General features: G+C 37.2%; 1 protein-coding gene across 13 annotated transcripts in view; it reads right to left on the bottom strand.

Annotated features, from left to right (window-relative positions):
• Nucleotides 1-24,619, bottom strand: part of HDAC9 (histone deacetylase 9) — a 268,924-nt gene that overhangs the window by 4,922 nt on the left and 239,383 nt on the right. For 9 of the 13 annotated variants that reach the window (XM_059844298.1, XM_059844368.1, XM_059844308.1 and 6 more), the window contains 6 exons: nucleotides 16,595-16,723; nucleotides 14,636-14,751; nucleotides 8,831-8,953; nucleotides 7,183-7,230; nucleotides 6,536-6,746; nucleotides 5,906-6,123 (listed from right to left, as the gene is read on the bottom strand). In XM_059844298.1, the coding sequence (XP_059700281.1) occupies nucleotides 5,906-6,123; nucleotides 6,536-6,746; nucleotides 7,183-7,230; nucleotides 8,831-8,953; nucleotides 14,636-14,751; nucleotides 16,595-16,723 (845 nt within the window). The remainder of the gene's footprint in view (nucleotides 1-5,905; nucleotides 6,124-6,535; nucleotides 6,747-7,182; nucleotides 7,231-8,830; nucleotides 8,954-14,635; nucleotides 14,752-16,594; nucleotides 16,724-24,619) is intronic. The other 4 variants (XM_059844326.1, XM_059844345.1, XM_059844318.1 and 1 more) reach the window with 1 other exon arrangement.

Here is a 24,619-nt window from a genome sequence, read left to right as displayed (position 1 = left end):
GGCTATGAGGCATTACAGTCATGTCTTCTCATATGATGGAGCATGACCAAATTGCATGGATGGAATGGGGGGAACGTGACCCAAAACCTGAAAATCCCTTCTACTGCTCAGACTGCTAAGCCACAGCTGATTGCTGTGTATTTCCACGATGCTTTCATATTTGTTGAAGTTTTATTTAAAGACAGCTTGCCCCATCCTATTTCAGTAATTCTACTAGTAGCATTACTGGACACTTCTCCTAAGTCAGAAACATCTTATTTTAAATTATATCTCCTAGTACTTCCTACAGTGTCTGGAAACATGTAAAGATAGCAGTTTACAGTCAGTACTTCTACCTTCTCTATCTAAAGATGGGTTACACAGCAGAAAATGTTCTGAATGAAATGCTGCTCAGGTCCTTTCACTGCGCAGCTGGATACTTCTGCTCACACTTAATGTTTAAACCTTTCACTTTAAACCCCCACTTACCCTTTTTTTTCTGACTTCATCTGTAGCTACATGAAGGAATTTCTCCTAATTTTAATGCATCTCTTTTTATTTTGAAAAAGTAATTGCTTAATCTGAGTTTTAGTGGAATTATATTTAAAAATAATAACAAAACCATAGTTTATTTCCCAAATAAATTAAGTGCTGCACGTGTTGATTATATTTTACTGCTATCACCTATTCCAATTTAAGTGGTCACTAAAAAATATGTCTTCATGCTAATATAACCTATATATTTTTTGCTTTTATCTTCAGGAAATTAAGCTATAAGGGATATGCATGAGTCAAAGTAAATAGTATCAGCAGGAGAGGAAGTATTTACAGCTATCAACTCCATTGGATAACTGCAAGAGTCCAATCAAAGAAAAATACATCAAACATATCCTAACCTGTTTGGTTGTACAGAAAAATGGAAGACTAAATAATCTGGACACTGCAATAGACCATTTTATAGGTCCTTCAGCTGCAGAATCTGTCATTTTCTCCTTTGAAGTTAAATGCCCTTGTACAATACAGTGTTTTAAATAAGATATCTTTACAAAAAGACAAAATAATGAAGTCCTGCAGCAGCCAACCAACACATTTCCATCCTTGATTAACTGTTCATTAAAATGCATGACAGTCATTTCTAATAGCTCATGTATACTCTTACAGAACACTTTTTCCCCTTCTCCCCTATGGCAGTCAGATTACCAGCTATGTGTGTTGTATGCACATTGTTAGCTGCACTGAAAACAACTTGGCACCTGCTTCCTGCTGTCTCTCTTACTCATGTAGCACCAATATTTCTAAGGGATGTATTTATCTTTCAAAATCATTCTTCTGCTTTATGGTTTAAACATTAGTTCTCAATAAAGGAGAAAATGCTCTGGGCATTGTCCAGTTCCAAAGAGACAGCAGTTCCTTTTAGTTTTTTCCCAAATAATCCCCAGCTATTACCAATATTTGAAAGATTATCTGTCCCCTACAGAAGATGCTAGTCAGATTTGCAAGCTGCAAAGCCAAAACCTCAGTGTAATATGTTTAATGAAGCTAGATTGATTTACTACTGCTGAACCTGGTCTTCCCCCTTCCATTAAACATCATTCAGAGAAATGAATGATTAACCTAGGGTTAACTATATTTTTTTTTCAATTTTCCTACTGGCAATAAATAATAGTTCTATTTTTCTATCAACATAAATTTCTGTATTATTTTAATTGTTTTATTAAGAGACATTGGTAAACTGAAAACACCATCTAAGTACTAATGAATATTCACTTCCTACATATTTTTTTACCTCACAGGCTTTCCTGGTCACCAATTGCCTATACAGAGATGCTTTAAACCAACCAACATTCTAGAAATTCAGGTGTTTCTTATATAAGCCTTAACATTATCCATATACCTTCCATACTTTAGAGCACATACCAACTGCTCCATTATTCTACCCTTTACTTCGCCAATACAGAGAATTTTACAATGGAAAACAAATTGCCAAAATGCTATGAATATACAACTTAAGAACACAAATAGGGTTCCTGCATTGATCAAAAAAAATCTTGTCCCCAGTGAAGACTTCAGCTTCAGCAGAGGCAGGCCTTATTCATCATACATGGCAAAAATAACTTCTAAAGACAGATGGCTTTATTCATGTACTCTTCATGTTTTGATTTCTGAAATTTTCTTGAACACACACTTCTGCTAGGGTTTTGCATTTAGATTAGTTAAATCAAAATCCTCATTTTTTTTCTGTCAGTGGCTGGGTCAAAGGTTTCTAGGTACAGATATACATAATAATATCAAGATTTTAAATTTTTTTTTTGTAGTAGTAGTAGTAGTGGTCTTTTGGTATCCAATTGCACTAATTTTAACTGGTGGTTTTGGAGTTTGGTCTCCCTTTATTGAGCAGAATGAAGATCTGCAATGGTGATCAAAGGGCGTTATGAGGAAATAAGCTGTCATTTGGACAGAAGTATATTAAAGCTGACAATGGCAAAGCTGGTCTTCCCTAAGACAAGCTGAGTTCAGGTTACTTCACATTCATTATTAATTCTGGGACAAGGGTTTTTACCTTCTTTTGGAAGAGATGTCAACATTTACAGAATGGTTTCAGAAGGTCATTGTACTAGATCCCACAGGTATAAATGTCAGACTTCAGTGGAGACATATACCATTTCTCACATCAAAAGCCAGGCATCTGACAGCTGACCAGAAATAATCCATAGGGGATCTCCTCTTTTCTAGTAAGGACAGAGGCACACCTTTTGGCAATGATTTGTTTCTTTTCAGAATGTAAATGATCCAGGGGAATCCTTTACTTCTGACCTATGTTAGATTTTCTTGTTATCACCCTCACAGCAGCACTGGCTTGCTGCTGAATGTATTTTTTCCTCACAAAAAAAAAAAAAAAAAAAGGTGTTTTGTTTTTTTTTAATACAAGATAAATAAAAGAACAATGGGGTGAGGAAAAGGTGGTTCTCTTCCTCTTTTTGTTGTTACACCTATAAGTCAGCCAAAGAGATCAGTCCAAAACCTGTTATCAGGGAGTGCTGACACATGCCCTGTCATCTTAGCTCAGGGCAAACACTCAAATTGTGGATTCAGCTGAATAGTAAAAACTTAAGTACATGAAGACCTAAACATAGGAAATAAAATCTTAAGGGAAATAGAAAATAAAAAAGAAGACATTAATTTGCTCCAAGATCTTGGTCAATTAGCATTTCACAGTCTTAACAGTTTAAAATCGTTCTGGTCTTTTATTACCAAAACTTTTAGGGTCCTTGGGTATTCCTTATTAAATGAAACCTATGATTGAAAAGACAGGATTTATACCTCTGTTCAGGTTTCATTATACAGCCCATTAACAGAAGAGTAAAGGACAGAACAACAGAAAAAAACAAGCTCACGTGTTCACTTGATACATGTCCAAACTTATCCTAAGAAAAAGAATATTTAGTTGCTTTTCTATCTCGTCTGGAATATCTACTGTTTAAAGTTTCAAATAACTATAACTCTCTTTGCAGAGTTTGATTGTGAAGAATGCAAATTATATAATGAAAAAATAACTTCAGCTGTGAACAGAGACAAGTTTTAAGCCTGAACAAAGTATATTCTACCACTCTTGCAGAGTTCAATAACCTTATGTAGTCACAGGATTTCAATCTGAACTTTTAGCTAAAAGCTTAAAGAAGACACCTTTAAATTTGCTACTTAAAAGCTACTCCATGATTTGATCTTTTTTTTCACTCTCTTGTCCACTGTCTACCCTTAAATTCCAGTTTATAAAAATCAGGTTCTGCAAGCAGATAAGGAAGCCCCCTGTCTTTCTGTGTGTTTGCAGAGGACAGACACATTTTCCAGTACTCTTCTTCAAAATGATTCTTCTGAGCATGGAGAAGAATCTAAATGCTGCAAACTTTAAAGTCTGACAAAACAAATGCATCCTCAGAAAACCCATTGCTTCTCTGGCTGCAACATGATCTCATTCCTCCTCAGGCATTTACTGCTCTGAGGAGTTACTGTGCTCCTAAAGAAGCCTGGTTGCTCTGGGAGTAGGGGTAAAGGAGACCAAGAAGCTCTTGGGGCAAAAGTAGGTTATGGAGGTTCAAGGCAGAGAGAGGCCCTAGGATAGGGCCACTCTCTGCATATGTATATGGACGATACTGTACAGAATAAAAGCTAGATTCACCAGTTTTGTCTCTTCATCACAAAGAACCATGTGAAAATGAAGGCATATTTCAAGTATGAGAGGGAATTAGCCTCATTAGCGTGTATTTTCATTGCAGTTCAACTGAAAAACAAAAAATACTGAAACAAGCATTATCATGAACCAACTCCAATCTTTTTCCTTCCCTATGCCATCTTTCTCTGGTAAGATGCAATGCATTCCTAGTCCTACTAGAAATATACGGTTATGTGTCTCAAGTTTCATTTTCAGGCTGGGGACAAATGCTCATAATGCCATATCACATAGCCCCAAATGCTATGGTAGAATTTATATCAATAACCATATTATCTAAAAAAACCACATCAGTGGGGTTCTTTTTTTGTGAGGAATGCATGAATTGGTGGGTTTGTAGTACAAAGACTCAGTACTTTAGCAGTTAAAAAGTCTTTTTAGACAATTTAGGGAAGGTGAAATATTTTCAAAACCTGAGGCTATGAGATATACATATGCCATCTTGATTAAACATATGGAATGCATACTCAAAGAAAAGCCAACTGGAGTCCTAGTTGAGTAATCAAAACACCCAAGCTGAGAGGGGTTAACATGCAAGGATCAGCTCTGAACTTTGAAGTTTTCTGGTCTTCATTTTTCCTAATTAAGACAAGATTTAATAACCAAACCACTGTACAAAGTATGTACTTAAACTCTAGGTTTGTTTCTAATTTTGTTGGGAATTCTTAGTAGATTCCAAAGAATCAGTAACCCCTGGGAAATTCACACAGTAAGTAAGGTGGATTGATTTTTTTTTTCCTTAGGTACAAGAACTGAACGTCCACTTTTCATCTTTTCTTCTTTGACATTGCCTCTTTATATATAGTTATTGAGTAACACTAAAATAACAGAAGACAACTAAAGATACGTAATTAAATCTTTGTAATACTAGTGGAGCTTCAGCAAACAAATTGTGGAAAGCTGTGTACTAAGTGGAGAAAAATGTTCTCCAAATAAAAATATGCAATTACTTGCATATCTTAATTTCAGAGCAGGTAGCAACTCGATTTTGTTGTAGAATTATTGCTTCCTGATAAATCTATTTAGAATCTGTTGCTCTTTGTTTATTAATGGATGGTCTCTTTTCTTCTTTCCTTTCTCCCTGCTCAGAATAAGGTGTTACTGTATAGGCAACCTTGTACTACACTATTCAACTCTGTGTCAGATACCAGCTACAGGATATTTTTCTCTTTCTCCTTATATGGTCATTTTATATCATCATACAGGTAAAAAACTTTCATGCTACTCACAGAGAAAAATCAGTTAGATAAATACTGATTAAAAATTTCTCCAGATGTTAAGTAAGTTTCATATGTAAACCCATCAATTTAATAAGCTGATTTGAGTTCAAATGAGTTATCTATTTATGCAACATTCTAGTCCACAATAAGAAAAGTTTTAATACAATTCAAAAGCAGCAAGTGGAGTCATTGCTGCAGCTCAGAAGTACATATCAATTTTTAAGACATAATTTACCATTCAACAGGAAAACACTTGTCAGGTAAAACTGTGAGCAACTCTATTTTGTTGAATTGTAGCCTATTTCAGAACCTTAAAATTAAGATCCATAAAAAATGTACGTATCAACTATGCATAAACAAAAAAGATACTCCTGCAAGAACCTCTCTATTTTCCATGATGTCATGGTGCCAATAATTAATTTTCATTCTTAGTTTCCATCTTTAAATTGATTGGAAATTCTTTACTTTGGGAACTCACCTTATTCATGTGGATCTGCTGCTGGTATTGTTTCTGCTTCTCCAAAAACTGCTGGTGTTGCTGCTGGATGACCAGCTGGGCCAAAGTACTCTGAGGAAGAGGAGCAGATTGGGTTCTGTTCAGTGGCCTGTGACGAGGCAGTTTGTGGGCAGCTCTTATGCCAGGTGAGACTCTCTCCTTTGCTGCTAGAGGAGACTGTGGATGAAGAGGAACCGCTCCTGCAAAACAGGGACATTTCACTCCCCTGTAAAAAACAAACAACTAATAGTTCTAACAGGAAAGAAAGCTTTCAGTAAGGAGAGGGGTGTATATTGCAGAACTCTGCATCTGCACTGATGCAGTGGGACGTGTATCACGTGCCTTGCCATGCTGGGAAGTTCAGCTGCTACAAAAGAATGTGATGAAGTAATCATTTTCTCTTTTCTGTAATCATTGAATTCTTTCAGGCTAACATACTGGAACAGAATCATTAAAAGGGAAAACAAAGATGCTCTCCTTTTTTCTTCCACCCTTCCACTTTTCCCAAGAGTTAGGATGTGTGGTATTTGTATTACCGCATTTAGTTTAAACCGAACACAAATGTCATTAAAAAACATCTTAAATTAGCATTGCTGGAGCTTTGATCATTACCAGTCACAAGAAGTTTTTGCTGTCTCATTTGTTCTTTCAGTAACAGATGCTGCAAGAGAGCTTGGTGGCTGCTGTTTGGCTTTCCCTCCATAGCAATGTGAGGATGAGTTGATGATGGAGGAATGTTTCCTCCATACTGTCCAGCCAGGGCCACTCCTTGTCTAAGTGGCGGGGTCTCCCCCTTCTGCTTTTCTTTGAATGATGACGAAGCCTGTCAAAGAACAACACCATTGGTAACTGCTTTCCAAAGAAGTAAGGGGCCATTTATACCTCTGCTTGATTAGATGGCCTTATGTCTTCATGAACACATACAGGAGAAAAGGTTAACATCCCTATCTTACACTTTGACTATGAGATGAAAAGGAGGGACATGCCAGTTAAATGCAATGCTGTGAGAAACTGAGTACTGAAACCAGTTGAAAAAAAAATCAGCAATAAAAGCCAAAGCATAAGGAATTAGTTAGAATATTATTAATGCAAGGATGGGACCTATCCTTAAAATTCCTAAAGACCTTTGCACAGCCTCCTGCACAGGAAACTAGAGGGTCAGAGGAAATAGTTTGCATTGAGTTTGAAATAGGCAAGGCTTGGTTTTTCACGTAACTTTCCATCACACAGCAAGCCAATCAGCAAAACAAAATAGTTACCTGTAGTAGTGGGAAGCTATTACTTTTCCTGGAGCACTCCCTGACTCCCTGAAGGACAGCACAAATGTAAGTTTTACCCTTTGCAAAATAAACTTATACAGTTAAACTCTCATCTACAGAATCATCAAGAGATGTTTTATGTGTGTGGCATTCTGAAGTGCCTTATGAATTGCACAGTTATTGATTTAAAGCTTTTGGAAGTTTTGGCCCTTCATAATTGCAAATGTACTTTATATTACTTTGTTCTTTGCCTATTTAAAAAAAAAAAATCTTGAAATAGTAGTTCAAGCAGAATAACAATTCTTACAGCAAGAATAATATCCTAACAGAAATATGCACGTTGAGGCTTGCAGATAACCACTTATGGCAAGTCATAGTAAAAACAGTATCTCTGATAATGTGAATTCCAATAAATTCTAAAATAAGGTTTTCACCAATTTTTTTTATTTTTGGTGTATGCTTACTTCACACTGCTATCTCCCTCCCCTGAAAAAAAAACACCAAAGTAAGCTTTACATTCAATTTGCAACTGCTTGTTTTAGTAACAGAAATAAACATTACTTGTATAAATCAATCCCTTTGTTTTTTCTAATGCCAAAAGTAATATTTGGTGCTAGTTGGCCACATCAAAAGCTTGTAAGATTTGAGTGAGCAAATGAAACATATTTTTATTTCTTTTTAATGTTAAAAATTTACTTTGAAGCTAGTTATATTTTTGTGAAATAGCTAAGAAATTTTTGATGATATCTTCTAAGAAAGTAAGCACTACTTTTCATGATGTTCAATTTTTCCACTCCTCAAAAACAATATTTTGCTAATATTTAGCAAATTAGCAAAATTTGCTAAATTTGCAAATGAGAGAACTGATTTCAGGCTTACATAATTTTCTTTGCAAGGTTCTGTACCTGATGTTAAAATGTTAGATTGCAGCAATACATTACTGCTAAGAATAGTAAATGTATTGAAAAAGCCATAAAATAACATGAAACTTTGACTTGAAACTACATTTAGCACTGGATTTAAGTAGCATGATTACAAACCATTGTGGATTTTATAGATTTAATATTTTTTTTACCTCCACTGAAACCTGTGCTTACGACCCCTAACTTCTTCATAGAAGTTACCAACTCCCACACTGTTGTATAGAACCACCACGTATCAGCATTTTTACTTTGTTGTTGTTGTTGTTGGAAAGCAGGTAAATTTTGACCTGCTGTAAATTTTGAAAGTAGCAAAATTTTCAGGTATTTTACTGAGCTAGAGGAATACTACATTCTTCTCCTACAACGTTCCAGCTCAGTTTAAGTCTTTGCTGGAATCTAATTAAAAAGATACAGACAGAAATTATCAAATGATTTAAACTTTTCTACTAAATAATCTCCTAATATACTTCTTGCCACATCTGAAATCTGTTATCTGGCATAAATGCAATGCATGTGGCCTGTACTTAGCTAAGATCCACACTAGCACTTGTTTATTTGAGATCAAGAATGAACACTGCTTTCAAGTTGTGCCCAATGCATAGAGAGATCTGGTTCCTACTCTGAATTGCTTGTGTTCCAAAATGCTAAAAATATAAAGAGAAAAATCAGAAAGTAGGTTTTCTGGATGCAAACCTATGCAGGAAGGCTTGAGACTGGTCACTTACGCTGATTTGAGGTTGTATTGCTGGAAGTCCCAAGGTAATGTTGGGCAGAGAAGGAGATGTGTACAGACTCAACAAGTTCATTGATTCATCCTGTATCAAAAGGCGCTGCTGGGAAACCAGGTGCTGGAATAAAGGGGAAAACCAATGAAAGTTAATCTCCAAGCTTTTTACCTTGGTTATTTTATGCTTTTATCCCAATACACAGCCAATTATGTACCAGTCATTGGTTTGCTACCCAATCTGTAGCTCCAGATATAGAAAATAACTGTCCCTGTGAAAACACTGCTGATAGTTATTTTCTTAAGAAAACAGCTGATATGTGTCTGGGATTATTCCTTGGTTAGTAAATCAAATTTCCATGGAAGCTGAAATCTTGAGGATTCCTGGGTCATATTATCAACTTCTCATCAACTCAACATCAGTTCTTCTCATCAACTGGACAGTCCCTCCAACAAACTCAGGGGGAATTTATCCAGTGAATTCAGGCTTATATCCAGCTGAATCATGACTATGGATGTATTAAACCTTCACCACGGTTGTTATGACTTTAGCTGTAAGGTACGAAATGTGGTTTTTAACTAGACCATGTCTTTTGTTAGCCAAATTATGATATGGGTATGTTTCAGGCACATTATTTATTTCCATTAACATGGAAATTCTGTGTAGAAAGCAAAGCATCTGCCATTTAAAATAACAGACTCTCTCTCTCTCTCTCTCTCTCGTTCTGTCTGAATTTATACAAAACCAGCATCCTGTCATTCTTCGATAATGGGATACCCCTCACAGCTTTGCTAATCTGTTCAAGTTAAAAGTTTTAACACTTCTTTTGAAGACTTGTGGTATAGTTTTCAAGGACATGGAACTGCTGATATATTTTTAATTACTATAAAATAAAACCAGACATTCTACAAAGATCACCCTTTTTATTTCCATAGATTAATTGGGAAGAAACATAAAAAGATTACCACATCAGGGATCTTTTTGAAGCCTTTGCCTTTCTGCTTGAACAGTGATATTTTTCAACATGTGGTCTAGTATAGTTGCTTGAATTATATTTTCTGTTTAACTCTTGCTTCCCTCCCAGAACTTTGACTCAATAAGAGCTACAAAGGTCTTATGGACTTAGGAACTCTGGCATGATATGGTCCCCAAGGGAACAACATCCTTGAAAAAGAATACCCTGTGTAACAGTATGACACAGTGACTGCTTTCTTCCCAAACAAAAAGCATATGGGACTCCAATAATAGACCACCTCCAAGAGGGATACTGCACACTCGGGCTTTGACTAAAGTAAATATAATAACTTGTCAAGCATGTTGTGGGGAGCTGTAGATTTTCCCCCGGACAAACCTGGAATATCAATTAACTCTGTAAAATACTTCGTGCTAATACAATGCAACTTCAGACCATCAATGAAAAGTGGTTAAGCACAAAAACACAGGATGTTATTCCAAAACATAACCTTCCTCATACAGTTTGTTTGGAGATACGACCTATCACTGAGACAATAACAGTAGAAGTCTATCCTTGTAATTTTCTTTTGGTACCTAGGGAATGTCAACAGATAGCGTAGGAAACAAAGAAGCTCCACTTGTATATTACATTAACTCCTGGCTAACAGTGTCTTGCCTTGATAACATCCACCTTTGACCATGAATAAATCCAAGTATGGATTTAGTATCAAAACTATGGAAACATTATGGAGGGAGTTTACAAATATTTAAGTGAAAAAGGACACTTTAATGTGCCTCCTAGAATATAATCAAATTTGTAGCAGCATTGATACAAAGCCACTTGAAAGATTTATGTTTAATATTTGGTTTTTGGTATGCCACTATTACCTTCTAAGATCTGAATTAATAAAAATAACAGTGGCAGGGAGTACAGCAGTAAAACACACTACCACACTAAGGTCAGGCATGATAGTTTGATCAGGAAGTGATGTTATTTACCACAACAGTTTAATGGTGAAAACAGGAGTTAATTACTAAAAGCATCTTACTTTAATTTCTAATAGTGATAATAACCTGTAATTTTCCTTTGGGTAAGTGACTGATTTTTAATTTTTTTTCCAGGTAATATTATCCTAAGCATCAATTTAACTTCATCTTCCAAAATAAATGTAGTAGCCCACCTGCACAGATAAGGGTCCTCTGTGCATCACAGAATCCCAGAATGGGTAAGGTTCAAAGGGACCACTGGATGTCATCTAATCCAACCACCCTGCTCAAGCAGGGTCTCCCAGAGGCAGAAATTTGTAATCCCAGCTGCAGCTTTTCTTTTTACACAGCCAACAAGACCTTTCAATGGCGGCACACACAGGAGTTGCCAAGAGTTATTTGGCAGCATGACGGCTAAGCCATGTCCTTGGCAGACATGGTGGTTTGGACTAGCACCGAAATTACCCCAAAGAGAAACAGGCCCTACTTGCTCCTCTGCATACCCACTCCCTGGGTCCATAGATCCTGCTTACTGATGCTTAAAATAGCCTGTCAACAGAGTTATCCTCTTTCTCAAAATAGAGTAGAAGAACTCAGTGTAACAGAGCACGATGATCAACAAGTAACCATGAGCAACCATGCTTTGGTTGTGCTGTGGGACCTGCTGAGAGGCAGGAACACCTACGTGTGCATGTTTATATGGACATTTATAGATGACGAGGAGAAGACAAAATGGTTAAGCTTTAATACTGGTCAGTTGTGGAGCTAATTGTCACAGCTTTCAATATTCACAATTACTTACACTTGTCTTTCTTGAGGCTTTCGGGATGATCTTTGAAAAAATTAATTTGGAGTCACTTTACAAACACGTGACCTCATCAGCTGGTCACAAACCTACACATTTTTCCACTGACTTCTTACAAAGATCAACTCAAGGAGCTGAGTATTAAAAGCATGGGGCTATGGAGTGTTACAAAACAAATACGTGTTTATCTGTCACTTATGTAATTTAATTTATGTCTCCTGTATAATCAAGTGTTATTCTAGGAAATCCTGCTTTCCAAATCACAAATAGAAGAAAGAAATTGATCTGAAGCCCTGTTACACCAACTGGAAACTTTCCATTGCCTTCAATGGCTTTTGACCAGACCACGAATGCCTAAAATTAATCATTTCACATGACTAAAGCAGGTTGTCCCTGTGAACTCAAGGGACGTGCTGTGCAGGGGCTCAATTCTGCTTGCATTTCTCAGGCAAGTAAGATTTAGCCCCAGCACAGCATGTGACCTGAAAGAGTATGGCATGCTATAGGAGACAAATAGCTACTGCAGTGAACCTTGATGATACTGGAGACAACTGTGCCTAATAAAAACAGGATTTTATTTATAAGGTGCAATTAAAATCCTGAGTTCAACTTTCAAGTTTCATATAATGAGACCAGTGTTTTAACAAATGGTAGTGAAAGCGCCATTAAGGGAACTGTGATAGTAAAAGATTATCTGCAAAGCTGCAGCATGTGCAGGGCACCATTGTTCATTCAAAAAATTGTAACTGTCTACCCACCAGAATGCCTACTCCAGAGAGTAAACCATTTAAAAGTCTCACTATTTCAATGGATGTGGTAAAAATACTTTAAAAATCTGTTTCATTACTGATAATGCTCTAATTCTGTCCCTGCACTGGAGTGTAATCATTTACGGTACTGACTCATGTTTTACTGGTAAATGACTCTGTCATAGCAACCTGTTTTTCCCCAGCAAAAAGTGTTTTATTTGCTGCCATGAAAACCGCAGCCATCCACCCACTCAGATATGAGCACAACACTTACTGCAAATGTCACAACAACGATTATGAAACAACAGCCATGTGAGTCATAAGGGATTACAGAAAAACAAGTGATATTTTGGGTGATTTTGGAACACTCAACCTATTATTAGAAACTTCTGTACTTTGTGAATTGGATTAAAAATTGATTAGCTGTATAGCTTTTGTGAGCTGGCTAACACTGAACTAGGAGAGAGATATGTAGGAGTTTGGCTGCTGTTAAACTACCAAAGAAAATCCCACTGAAATACGAATCACTGAAGCTGAGATTTATGGAAAATGTTTGAACCCACAGGACCACAGTACGGAGAGTCAAGTAACCAGAGGGGTAAAGAAATTCCCAACTGCGTCCTGAAGTGGAAGTCTGTAGTTTCAGCTTCTTAGCACATTTCACCAAGTGAAGTGACCGATGCCAGCATGCAGAGCTCAACTTCTAAAGGAACATTTTAGGCTCCTTTGAGCATCTTTGAATGAATGTTGGGGTTATAATTTTTGACGTCTGGCACAGAAGTGGCAAATAATATGCAGTGTAATGTTCTGCTAGCAAACAGAGTATAACTGCTGGTTCTTGCTACAAACTTTCCAAATCTCCCCAGAGACCACCAGCCTGACCAGCCTGTATGTATTTCTGACGGTGCAAGTGTCCAGAAACTGTAACACGCAAAGTCATGAGCACCATGTAGCAGTCTGAGACATTACTGCCCTTCCATTTTGTAGAATCCTCAAGTCAGTAAAAGATCCAATTGGATAAGATTCCCTGTTTCATACAGCACATAATAGCACCCACATATTACCCAAAATATTATCTAAAACATTCCCAGTAGTAAATCAAACAACTTAATTCCACTGATCTAGGATCTGATCTAATCCTAATGATGGATCTTACTCTGCATCATTTAAATTTCTTTGCAATCACATATGGGGGGCTATGAGACAAGACCACATGTTAGCCATCAATGCAATTTTTTTTTCTTTTTGGTTACGGGCCAGAGAGAGGCTACTAATCAGTGTGCAGAGGTCACCCACCTGCCCCCTGGATCATAGTTCACACACACAATTAATTCATTATGGGGAAAAGTCACTGCTGGAGGTTGAACTGCCCATTCCAGGTTTTTTTTTTAGGTGAATGTCCTGCCACTGACCTGGAGAAACAGCTCCATTAACTAAAACTCTGTTGAATCACATTTTCTTATCCGATTTTTCTTACATAAACAGCATAAAACAACAATTAATAGAAAACCTTGCCACCAAAACAGGAACTGTGGTAAGTATAGGCTGGATATAGTACATTGTGGAATTTGAGTCTCTCTTAGTCAAATTAGTTTACTGTCCCTTTACAATATTGCCATGGAAAGCATGACTTGGGCATGTCATCTGTGCTAAATGAGGTTTATCACAACTGATTTACCATCTGCATTCCTGTTGTTATAGGCACGTATGTATGAAACAGAATAAGGAGTAGTTAAGATTCCTTCCGTTTACAATCTCACTTTACAAAACAAGTATTCAAGAATTCTGGCACGACATTTACGGTGGTTAAGTACTGCCCTGATAAGGAAACTGAGATATAGTAAAATAAAAGGGAGATGTGACAAGGATTTAGTCACCTGACTCCAACACTGTGATTAAAGAAATCTACTTTAACATTCATCTGAACCTGGGACCACCTTAGCTCTTACGCGTTAGAATCACCAATGCCTAAACCACTGCTTTGTACGCAGGAGTTCTGTATCAGCATTCAGCACTGAGCACCTCTTCCAGGTCATCCCAGAGGGCAGTATTCTGTAACCAAGTTCCTTTCATGGCTCCCTCCACTCTTCCAGTAGCACTACTGCTACTTTTCCCTGAACTTTTGTTAACATAGAGTCTACTGAACATGCATCTCATATACATAAAGAGATATCACACATATAACACGAGCTGTCAGCTTCAAGTGTCCTGGTACCCCAATTACTCTGCTTGTGAGTATGATCAAATCAAATTTTCCATCCTCTTCAGTCTAGAAATCTGATCAATTATGTACACAACAATGAGTCGTACCTCAGCTTGAATGTTAGATGGCAAAACTGAGGTTTCATTTTCTGTTGCACTGCTGGTCGGACCATTGCTTGGGGAACTGGGACCTGATCCAGGGGAGCTGCTACTGACTGAGGATTCTGAAAAACAGATTAAACATACATGAATTTCACTCTGGAAAGGTACACATAATCTTGATTAATTATATAATCTTTATAGCACAGGGCTTTTTTTGCTGTTGAAAAATATCTATTGGTTACACTTTTTACTTACATAAAAGACTCTTGATTCATCTTCCATTTCTTTGGTTTTCTTTTTACCACTAAAAAGGAAAGATACTCTTGATCTTTCCCCTTCTGATCTGTCTGCATCACATAAGAAGAATTTAGTATTTGTTTTTCCCACAGAGTTGGCTATGATACTCTGCATCAGGCAGAGACACTGACACAGAGCTGGTAACGAGTTTAGAAACTCTTTCCTTTTCAATTTCAAAGAGTCCTGGCTCTGTGAGAGATGAGGGCTACTGCCATCCTTTCTGTCTAGGAAGGGGATGAGCCCATCGTGGACGAATCATGACACACACATACATACCAATGGCAAAATACACACCTTCACTACATCTTTGGCACAAATGTGAAGGAATATTTACAGTATGTAAAGGTATTGAAATAGGATTTCAAAGGCTGTGTGCTATCTTGATTTAAAATGTCCCAAGTTCTGTCTAAGACAAAGGGGGGAGAGGACAACCTCATTGTATGTTGTTGTATTGAGTTATTCTAACTCTACACTAATATAAATTATATATATGTAATTGAAACAGTTAAGGTTAAAGATTGAAGAGTTATCCACTAGTGGAAGTAACCCTCTTTCAAGGGATAGCTTTCAAATCAAAGCATTCAAGAGGCTGAAGTAATTATTATCTAAATGTGGCTGAAAATATTCTATAGCTACTTCTTTGCTTATTTACTCTTTATGCCTTAGTTCATATGCAAAAATATATTTTCACTCTGACTGACATCACAGGAGGCTTCCTAACTGTTACTTGGATATCTTACTCTTTGATTTACTGAAGTGTCTCCATACCCAGCTATACTAACTGGCCATATAGAAGTTCTTGCATTGTATTTTCAATAGGTATCAGAGAAGGAGACACACAAACTTAATCTTTTTTTATCATTTTTTTAAAATTAAAATAGCATTTTTGGTATAAATGGGCATTTTAAATAAAGAGCTATTTTCTGATGAGAGAATAAAAAACAAGGGGAAAAAGAATTCAGGGAACAATGTTTAACCAGGGTTATAAAATGTCACATAGTCGATATTAATAATTATAACAGCAATCTGAAAGGCTTCAAGTTATTGTAAGAGCTAGCAGAGCTTTAATGTTTCTGCTCTTTCAATGGCATCAGGAAAAGACCTCCAGTGATAAATATTTTACTTTATACCTTATTTGTAAGAGTGCAAACTGAAAAAAAAACAGTTAAAATTAAGGAAGTGGATATCAAGAATCTCACAGAGGCTACAGCAAATGGAATTATTAAATTAGTTGTAGAAAATTTATAATCTGGAAATAATTTATCAGAAAAATACTTTATTTAGTAACTTTCATGCTTATATTCACATCTCTGTTCCAGTTTCACACATGGCATACTGTGTAAAGTTGTCACAAGAACTGCACATAGAGGGAGACCAGTGTGTTTATTCAAGTTGAATTTTATTTCTATCTTGGTGTGACCTAATTCTGATACATCAAGTGAATTCAGAGATATGTCTATAGACTAGTAACAGTCAATTGCATAAAGATATGGCCTGATCACCTGAAAAAGCCACAAATCTACTAAATATACGCAAAGTCAAAGCAAGAACTGTCAGGCCAAATACTGCAAATGCTCATTTCATTTAGCAAACAGTTTCAATTCTGAAGCACTACCACTATTCTGTGAGCTGTGGCAACTGATGCAGAATTTCCCCATCCTTACTCACCTGTCACCTCAAAAAGACGCTTCTTGAATGAACTGACGTTTCCATCCTTCCTCCTGAGCAAAGGACTGCTTCTCCTTTCTGTCACCTTTTGTTTTAACCTTGAACGTACCTTCAAATTGGGCTCTGAAGCTGTAAATGAAGAGAAGAAAATATGTGACTACAAACCCAATTCCCAGCTTGTGTCAGACACCACTGACCCTGCAGGACCTCATCTGATCCAAGGAGGGTTTGAAGGCAGAGATTTTACTGCCTAACCAACAGTCATTTTGTTGCTCCTCACACAACTTCATTTTATATTTCAAGCTAGGAACGAGTTGAAGAGAGCTGAAGTGCTTGGGATCCCAGCATTTTTCTCATTCCATTGCAACTTTGAAGTTACCCATTAATTATTGTTACTACAATATGCATTATTAATAAATGCACGCAAATTTAATTTACATTATTTTTATCTCTCTTGTAGGTGAAAACTTGGAAAACACATCTTGGAACTTGGAACATTATAACTAGATTAATGTTAATTGCAGAAACAGAGATTAGCCTCCACTGGTGCCTTTTGATTTCTCTGAGAAATATAAATTACGACAAGCCCTGCTGGCAGAACATTTCTTGGTCAGCAATTTTAGACCCAGAACTTTAGTGTTTTCTGAGCAACACACCAAACAACTAGATTTATGACAGTGTCCTAAGAACATTTACAGAGAAAAATATATGCTCTGAAAATGAAGAAGTAGGGTTGATTCCCAGAAAACCTAGGGTTATATTTAATGTACCTTGGGCAAGTTCCACCTTTGTTTCCTTAATGGATACAGTCTTTTCATATGAAGGCCAGCTCTGCTGTGCTTTTTATTTTGTAGGATTTTTAGCATGATAAAGTGTTTCATGAAGTCATTGATTTGTTCTTCAAATAAACCCTGTATCAAGAGCTAAGAGCTAGTGAAAGACAATTGTGGAATAGAATTTGTTTATATTTCCCTTTCTGGAATTGAGGATTGACTAAGCAATATCTCAAAACAGAGAGAGCTAAAAACTGGGGTCAGTTCACTCTCCTATGCACAGACTTAAACACAGCATGAAAGAAGGAGCAAGAGCTAGCAGAAAACCAAAATACATTATATCTTCACTCAGTTGAGAATTGCACCATTTCTCACTTTTGGGCAGGAACTCAATCCTACACTTCCATTACTTGTCCCTTCCCTCGTGTCACACTGCACATCTTTTTTCCTTCTGTCCTCCCTGCTCTCTGAGGGATGGGGAGGCTAGAAATGGTGACTGGAAGGCAAGGGAGCTGCTGTGACCAGCAGTGCCTGCTGTCACATGCTGACCTTTGTCACGTACTGCATTGCACGTGGCCAGGGCTGCCCTCTGAAAACCCCGTGCCTTCAACACATTCCAGACCAAGATACATAGGCTAGAACAACACTGGAAATCTTTAATAATAAACCTACTAACTGGAAATTTATTTTTATCACCTACTACCACTGTTAAGATGAATGGTTCTAACAATAAAGTGCAGATGACTTGTTTACTATCTCAAATACCATTTGAAATGAAATTGAAAATATAAAATATAATAATGGGCTATGACTACAGTATATGCCATCACCACACATCTCACCAGGTGTGATGACATTTAAAAGAAAAGGCACTCACTCCTTTTGCACTTACATTTGTTTTCAGTTCTATTATTCTGTACTTTTTAAAATGAGGAGAATATGTCTGTACATATTCTGTCTGTGCATCCGTGACAGATGAATGGGATACAAATCCTCTGCAACACTTACTGGAGAAATCCTCCCTCCACTCCTATTTAAATGTTTCATGCTTAGTCACAGCAATTCCCTTTCTACTTTTACCAAATTCCCATCACATTCTGCATCTGAATCCATCATATAAGCACAGAAAACAAATTTTAAATCCATGTATGAATTTATGAGCCATCCGAGAAGATGCATGTAAAACAGCAATATTTTAAAATTGAAATAATCAATTTTAATATTAAATGGCATGGAGGATAGTGGTTTTAAACTTATAAAATAAACCCCACCAAAAAAAATCAAAGCTAATGTTTGAAGAGTGTTTGCTTCCAATTCTGGCTTTCCTGAATTTTCTCCCTGAGACACTGCCAGCTCCTAACATGGTACTTACTAAGAGACAAGGACTAGCAAAATAAATTCTAGTTTCACTGGACAAAACATACAAATCTAAGCAATTTGAGGGTATCTGGTTGAATGAAAAAAATGTAGAAATGAACACTGGTTTTTGATTCCCAGCAGTGGGTGAGGCATTGGCTTGATGTGTGACTGTAGAGAACACTGAACCACCCTGATCCACCAAGGCTGGGGCAAAATTATTGTCCACTGCAAGAGGTATGGATCACCACTGCAATCCTATGTGCTTCAGTGCACTCCTACATGAGGGCATCTTTAATTATCAACTCTCTTCTGACAGTTAAAAAGGCAAAATTAAGTAATTTAAGCTTCAAATATGGAGTTGTGGATTGCAATAATAAACATATATTTGTATATACACACTGACTGCCTCAAAGCACATTATAAGATCATTTAGAAACTGTTTTAGTCCTTTAAACTCTGAAATGTGATCATTAGCAACGTGAAAAAAGTGAAAATAAATTTTTCAAACAATTTTTTTAAAATTAGATTCTTCCTCTAGTATTTGCAAGAAACTTGGAAAGTCTTAGTAGCAAATGGCCCAGAATTATTATAATTAATTTGCCTTACGTTTCAAATGAGTATTTGGCTCAATACTTTAACTAGTGGCTCTTAGAAGTGGTTCTACAGAGGGGTAATGTTCAAAATAACTGTTTTACATTAGCCACTCTGTAAGTATTTTTTACTGCACATTATTTGCTCCTTTGCTCAGCTTAATTAATCCATTGCCACGGCTGACTATGTTCATCACACAAAGGCATTCTCCATGGGGAAAATTGTCACATGGGGAGTCAATGCCAAATGACTTTTGAGGCTAAAGATTTACTACCCAGCTTGCTGCAGAGTAGCAAATACAAGCCCCTAAGAAGTAACTTTTTTTGCTACAGTAAGTAGCAGTACATATAAGTACAAATACAGTAAATTTTGCTACCACAAAAATATTGAAAAGACCATCAGGGAATCTACATGGGTGATTCAACCATGAACCAAGACACTGACACAGCAAGAAAATTAATGCACGTGGCTAACTTGCTGTACCCAAACCATCCCACAGGGTCCAGAACTCAACACTAGATTAATTCTACCCCAGAAAGCAGACATCCTGTATTTCACCTTCCTGAGGAAAAGAGGCCTCTAGAAGCGCTGGAGGTGTGGAATGGTGTGGGTTTTGCTGTGTTTGATGACTCCAGCTGTAGTGGACTGAATCATCTGACCAAGGAGCCCAAATGCCACAGACAAGAGAAAACCAAGAGCACATGGCCAGGAATGTGGCCATGAGGACAAGGAAGACAGCATGGCAAATTTTCATGGCAGCAGTCTGGCTGGTTGGGCTGTGAATCTAAAATCTTACTAAGAAACAATATATAGCTGATACTGACTTAGTTGGTCTCTGTTTAGCTAACACTTCTATTATGGTAAGCATTTTGGAACAAGTAATAATCAATTTACACCTGGAGAAAGTGCACATACATTATTTGAAAGTGTTTTGTAGCAAAGAAAACAAAAAGACACAGCTATTTTCTCTGAAGGCCATCAAAGCCCATGTCATAGTTCTCAATGACAATCAGCTGGCACCGATTTGACTGATCCACTTCAGAGGATTTCAGGAAAGAATAGTATGAAAATTACTTTCTTTTACGTAGATGTAGCATAGTTTGGAATATTGAGATGTTGCAGTAATATGACTTGTTCAGTTTTATTGCTATTACCTGGCTTATTCTCTTTTTAGTGCTGGTAATTATGGACTGATGATGATCTTTAAATTATTCTAAGTGGGGAACAGATATGAAAGACACAGAAAGGATTAGTTTAAACAACAGCAGAAGATATCACAGGCAGTCAAAGGATTGGTTACCTAATATTTTGCCATGATTTGAAATTGTGTTTACAGAACTAAGAACTTTGGCTGTGGGTGAAGGAGAAAAACAGTGTCTGAATTCATTTTCTCATATTTTACAGTGGCTTCATAGAGGAAGAAAGAATGAAGTAACTGTACTGTTAAAAATGGAAAATATACAGGCTTCTATGTAGGTACACAATAATTTCATCACATGAGCTATCACAGATAGGTGAAACAAACTAGTCTTGCTCAAATACAGGCACAAGAGATGGGAAAATGACTCAGTGAAGTCATTACATCCTATACTCCACTTACCTTAATATTAGCAATTTGCAGATACTAGCATTAATAATATAGCCTGAGGCTAGATTGCTCCCAAATGATCTGAGGTTTTCTTGACAGGGCTTTTCTTCACTGTTTCTTTTTATTAAACATACAGAGATATTTAGGAAGAAGGAATGAAAATCCTTTTTACGCATGGGGAGAAGACATATATGAAGAGAATGTAAAAGACAATAATGCACTACTTTCTGATGGTTCCTGGAACACAGTAGTACTTTTGTATCAGAAGAGTGTGTGCCAACTTCAAATCAGCATTTAATGAAGCCAGGCAGGAAATGGGGGATGGGAGAGGGTGCATAGCAAGCAGGTCCTCATCTTGAGGCTAAAGCCCTATAGAGAAGCCTGAAGAACAGAAAGTGAGCTTTTGTCCAGATTCCAAAAGGCTCTAAACTGAAAGCATTTCCTTTTCCTCACAAGCAGGCTGGCTTAGAAAAGCTGTGGGGCAGTTGAGCTAAATGATGCTAAATTTGGCTAAAAAGATTCCAACACCAGCATGAGCAACAGCTGCAAAACTGACATCCTCCTCGAGAAAGATAAATTGTCCACCGTCGCCCAGGCATCAACTGTTATCACTAAGATCCTTTTTAAAACAGCAACCTGAACTTCCCTAACATAATGAGGTCACCAGAAAAAACTAAAAACAAAAGACTTCAAGATCTTCAAGCAAATCGTCACAGGTATTCTCTATTTCTTTAGCTATAGTTTTTTTAAGCTGTGAAGAGTCATATGTACTAATTTGAATATATTCTGCACTGTACTCCATGCAGGAGTTTGGGTTTTTTTCTGGCTTATATCTAACAAGTATGAGTACCTGAATACAGAGCCAAGAAATCTGTTTATTCACACCACACAGGTTGCTTTTTTTTAATACTATTGTACTAGACACTCACATACAGACAAGGATTTTGTGCTGTACAACACACAACCATAACACTCCATGCCTGAGATAGCTCAAAGTTACAGCACAAAATGATGATGTGTGGCTACAGACCATCAGAACTGCAAAATGAACGTTAAGATGGAGCAGGTTAGCACAATGCCCGCACACCACTGGTTTATCCTTTCTCAAGTTTCTTTCTAGCACTCTGGCAATTGAATATTTTCAAGAAGATGCTGCACGTGGATAATTAGATAACCTGGAGATTTTTGTTGTGATTTATCCTGAAGCAGGAGGGGCAGAACTGGAAAAAAACACACTGTGAAGAGATCCTTATTTTGTTGGGTCAACTGCATAGCTCAACAGGTTCCTGGGTGCTGTGGGCTAATAAAACAGCCTGCCTGCCTATGCTACGCCAGGGTCTGGAGATCAAGGAAAAGGTCAAATCCCACATTAATACTGCAACAAAACCAACCAGAACAGTCATCTCTTAGGTTCCTAAGAAACTGGTCTGAAGGTTGTGGATTAAGGAGAAACTTCCCAGTTCCCCCTACAGTTGAGGCAGGCAGAATCAAATGCACAAGACAGCCCTAAGAACCACCAGAAAGGATAAACATGAAGATAATCTGGGCTTCTTCAGCAAAACTATGGATGCAACCAAAGCCTGGCAGTAAGCTAGAGAGGCAGAGAGACAGAGGTCAGGGACAAAAGCTGTTTCCAGCTTCCTCAGCTGCTTTGTGAAGAGTTGTGAATGAGCCCTGAGAGACCTGTTGGTCTCGCAGCCTTTATGGCACGTGGTTCTCACAATCATGTAACTATTCTCTGCACTAAATGAAGTTTCTGATTGCTGCTCTGGCTTCCTGTAGGCAGCCACAGAGTGCTTCAGCCACCTCCACATGATTATATAAAGCATAGGCAAGATGAGCGCTGCCTCTTTGTCTTCATACATGACTGACTGACATTTGCTGTAAAAGGCCACATCCCAATGGAAGACAATACTGGACAACGTGGACATTGTCCCTACTGGATGACAGACTAGAAGATGGTAGCAATTTGCATGTAGTATAGTTCTGTGGGTTCAATGACTTCTCAATTCTGGATATTGAAAATGCCACTTCTGAAAGGGTTTTAAATTAGATTAATGAGAGTGAAAGCTATTTACACATGCCCTCTCAAGCTCTTCCAAGAGCTACATGGACCTGTCTGCTGGGTGGTCCCAACAAGGCAGGAGAACCAGATACAGCAGTACAGGATGGAGATGCTTTGTTTTTCTGGCTTGCATCACCTAATATGTTTTCAGGATCTACTGAAACTGTTTCCTGTACAACCATTCACTTTATGGGGAGTGCTGGTCATATGTGAAACCCTTTAGTCCTTTGCTTTATTTTACTTCTGTAAAAGGTAGAATGCTTTATTTTTTCAGACTAAGGTAAATATCCATGGCCTAAATAAAAAAACAGGTTTAGTGAAACACATGGTAAAAGAGCTAATTAGATTAGAGGGGATCTTGCATCCCTTCTGCTCTCTTCAGGCTAAGGAAACCAATTTAACAAGATTAGAAAATTTTCATTAATTTTCTAAAGCAGGTTCAAAAATTAAATAGTCCCTGAAGCTACTTTAAATATCTAACTTTTCTTTGTTATTCACTGCAGTCTGTATGAAACATAAAATATTTGTTTCATTATTCATTTAAAAAAGTGTTATCTTTCTAGGCACAATTTATTGAGTTAGATGTAGAAATTACTTATTGTACTTCTTGGATTTAGCTAAAATGGGAGATCCTGAATATCTGAACTGTATGATGTATTATCTCCTGCTGATATATGTTCTTCATGTAAGCTATAAGGCCAAATAACAGGTCTCTCGATAGAACTTCTAATAAATTCTGGTTTTTAGCAAAGAAACAGCATCTCCTTGCACTTGCACCACAGGGTTCTTCAGCAGTTTCAAGAAGGCCGTGGTTTTACTGGGCCTTATGAATCCTCATTTCATCTCAAGTCTGCTGAAACCATGACATTTCACTGCTTTGTCAGGTTCATCTTCATCTTCTTACAGGTAAAATAACATCCTTTTCCCATAATAAGTAGGGGATTAAAAAGCAAATACTACTATACTGGCTTGAACCACAGAATTAAGGAATAAGGATAGTTTAAAATTAATTTTCATCTTCTCTCCATGTCATCAAATTCTGTAATTTTATAGCACTTTCTGGAGCCAACTCATCTGAGTTCTCAGGAGATGCAGAGGAGAAAAGAAGATGAAACAAGTGCCTGAATAGAGGATATCCCTCATTTAAATCATAGTAATTCAATAAATAAATTAAGATATGCATGACTGGCAGTCCTTCTGGTTAGGTCTCCACTGGTAATTCTTACCCTTTCTTCTGACCATCTATACCAGTCAGTTCTAGCTGGAAAGAAGTGATGGGAATACAATATCCTACTTTCTGCAAACAGAGCAAATCCCACCCTTCAGTCTAAATCCTCCTCCCAAATCCACTGAATCCCAAGAAAAAATATTCTGTTCAGTGAAGAACTGTCGCAGATAATCCCCTAGCCCATGAAGTCAAGGCTTTTGCCATGGTCACCATTTGACCCCTAGATACATAATCTATTTTTTATAGAATAATCACATTCATGATTATGTTGTTTCCCAAGCCTCATAAACAAAAGGAACTAGTTCACAGGGTGCTTAAATCCCACAGGTTTTAATCTAAGAAAACATCCAGCAGTGATAGCTCACTGACATCAGGCAAAAAGTACAGTCCAATATTTCATCAGCCTTCAGAAATTCACGAT

Source organism: Haemorhous mexicanus, chromosome 1 (assembly GCF_027477595.1).
Source record: "Haemorhous mexicanus isolate bHaeMex1 chromosome 1, bHaeMex1.pri, whole genome shotgun sequence".
Classification (NCBI taxonomy): domain Eukaryota; kingdom Metazoa; phylum Chordata; class Aves; order Passeriformes; family Fringillidae; genus Haemorhous; species Haemorhous mexicanus.
This window is presented reverse-complemented; position numbering and strand designations above follow the sequence as displayed.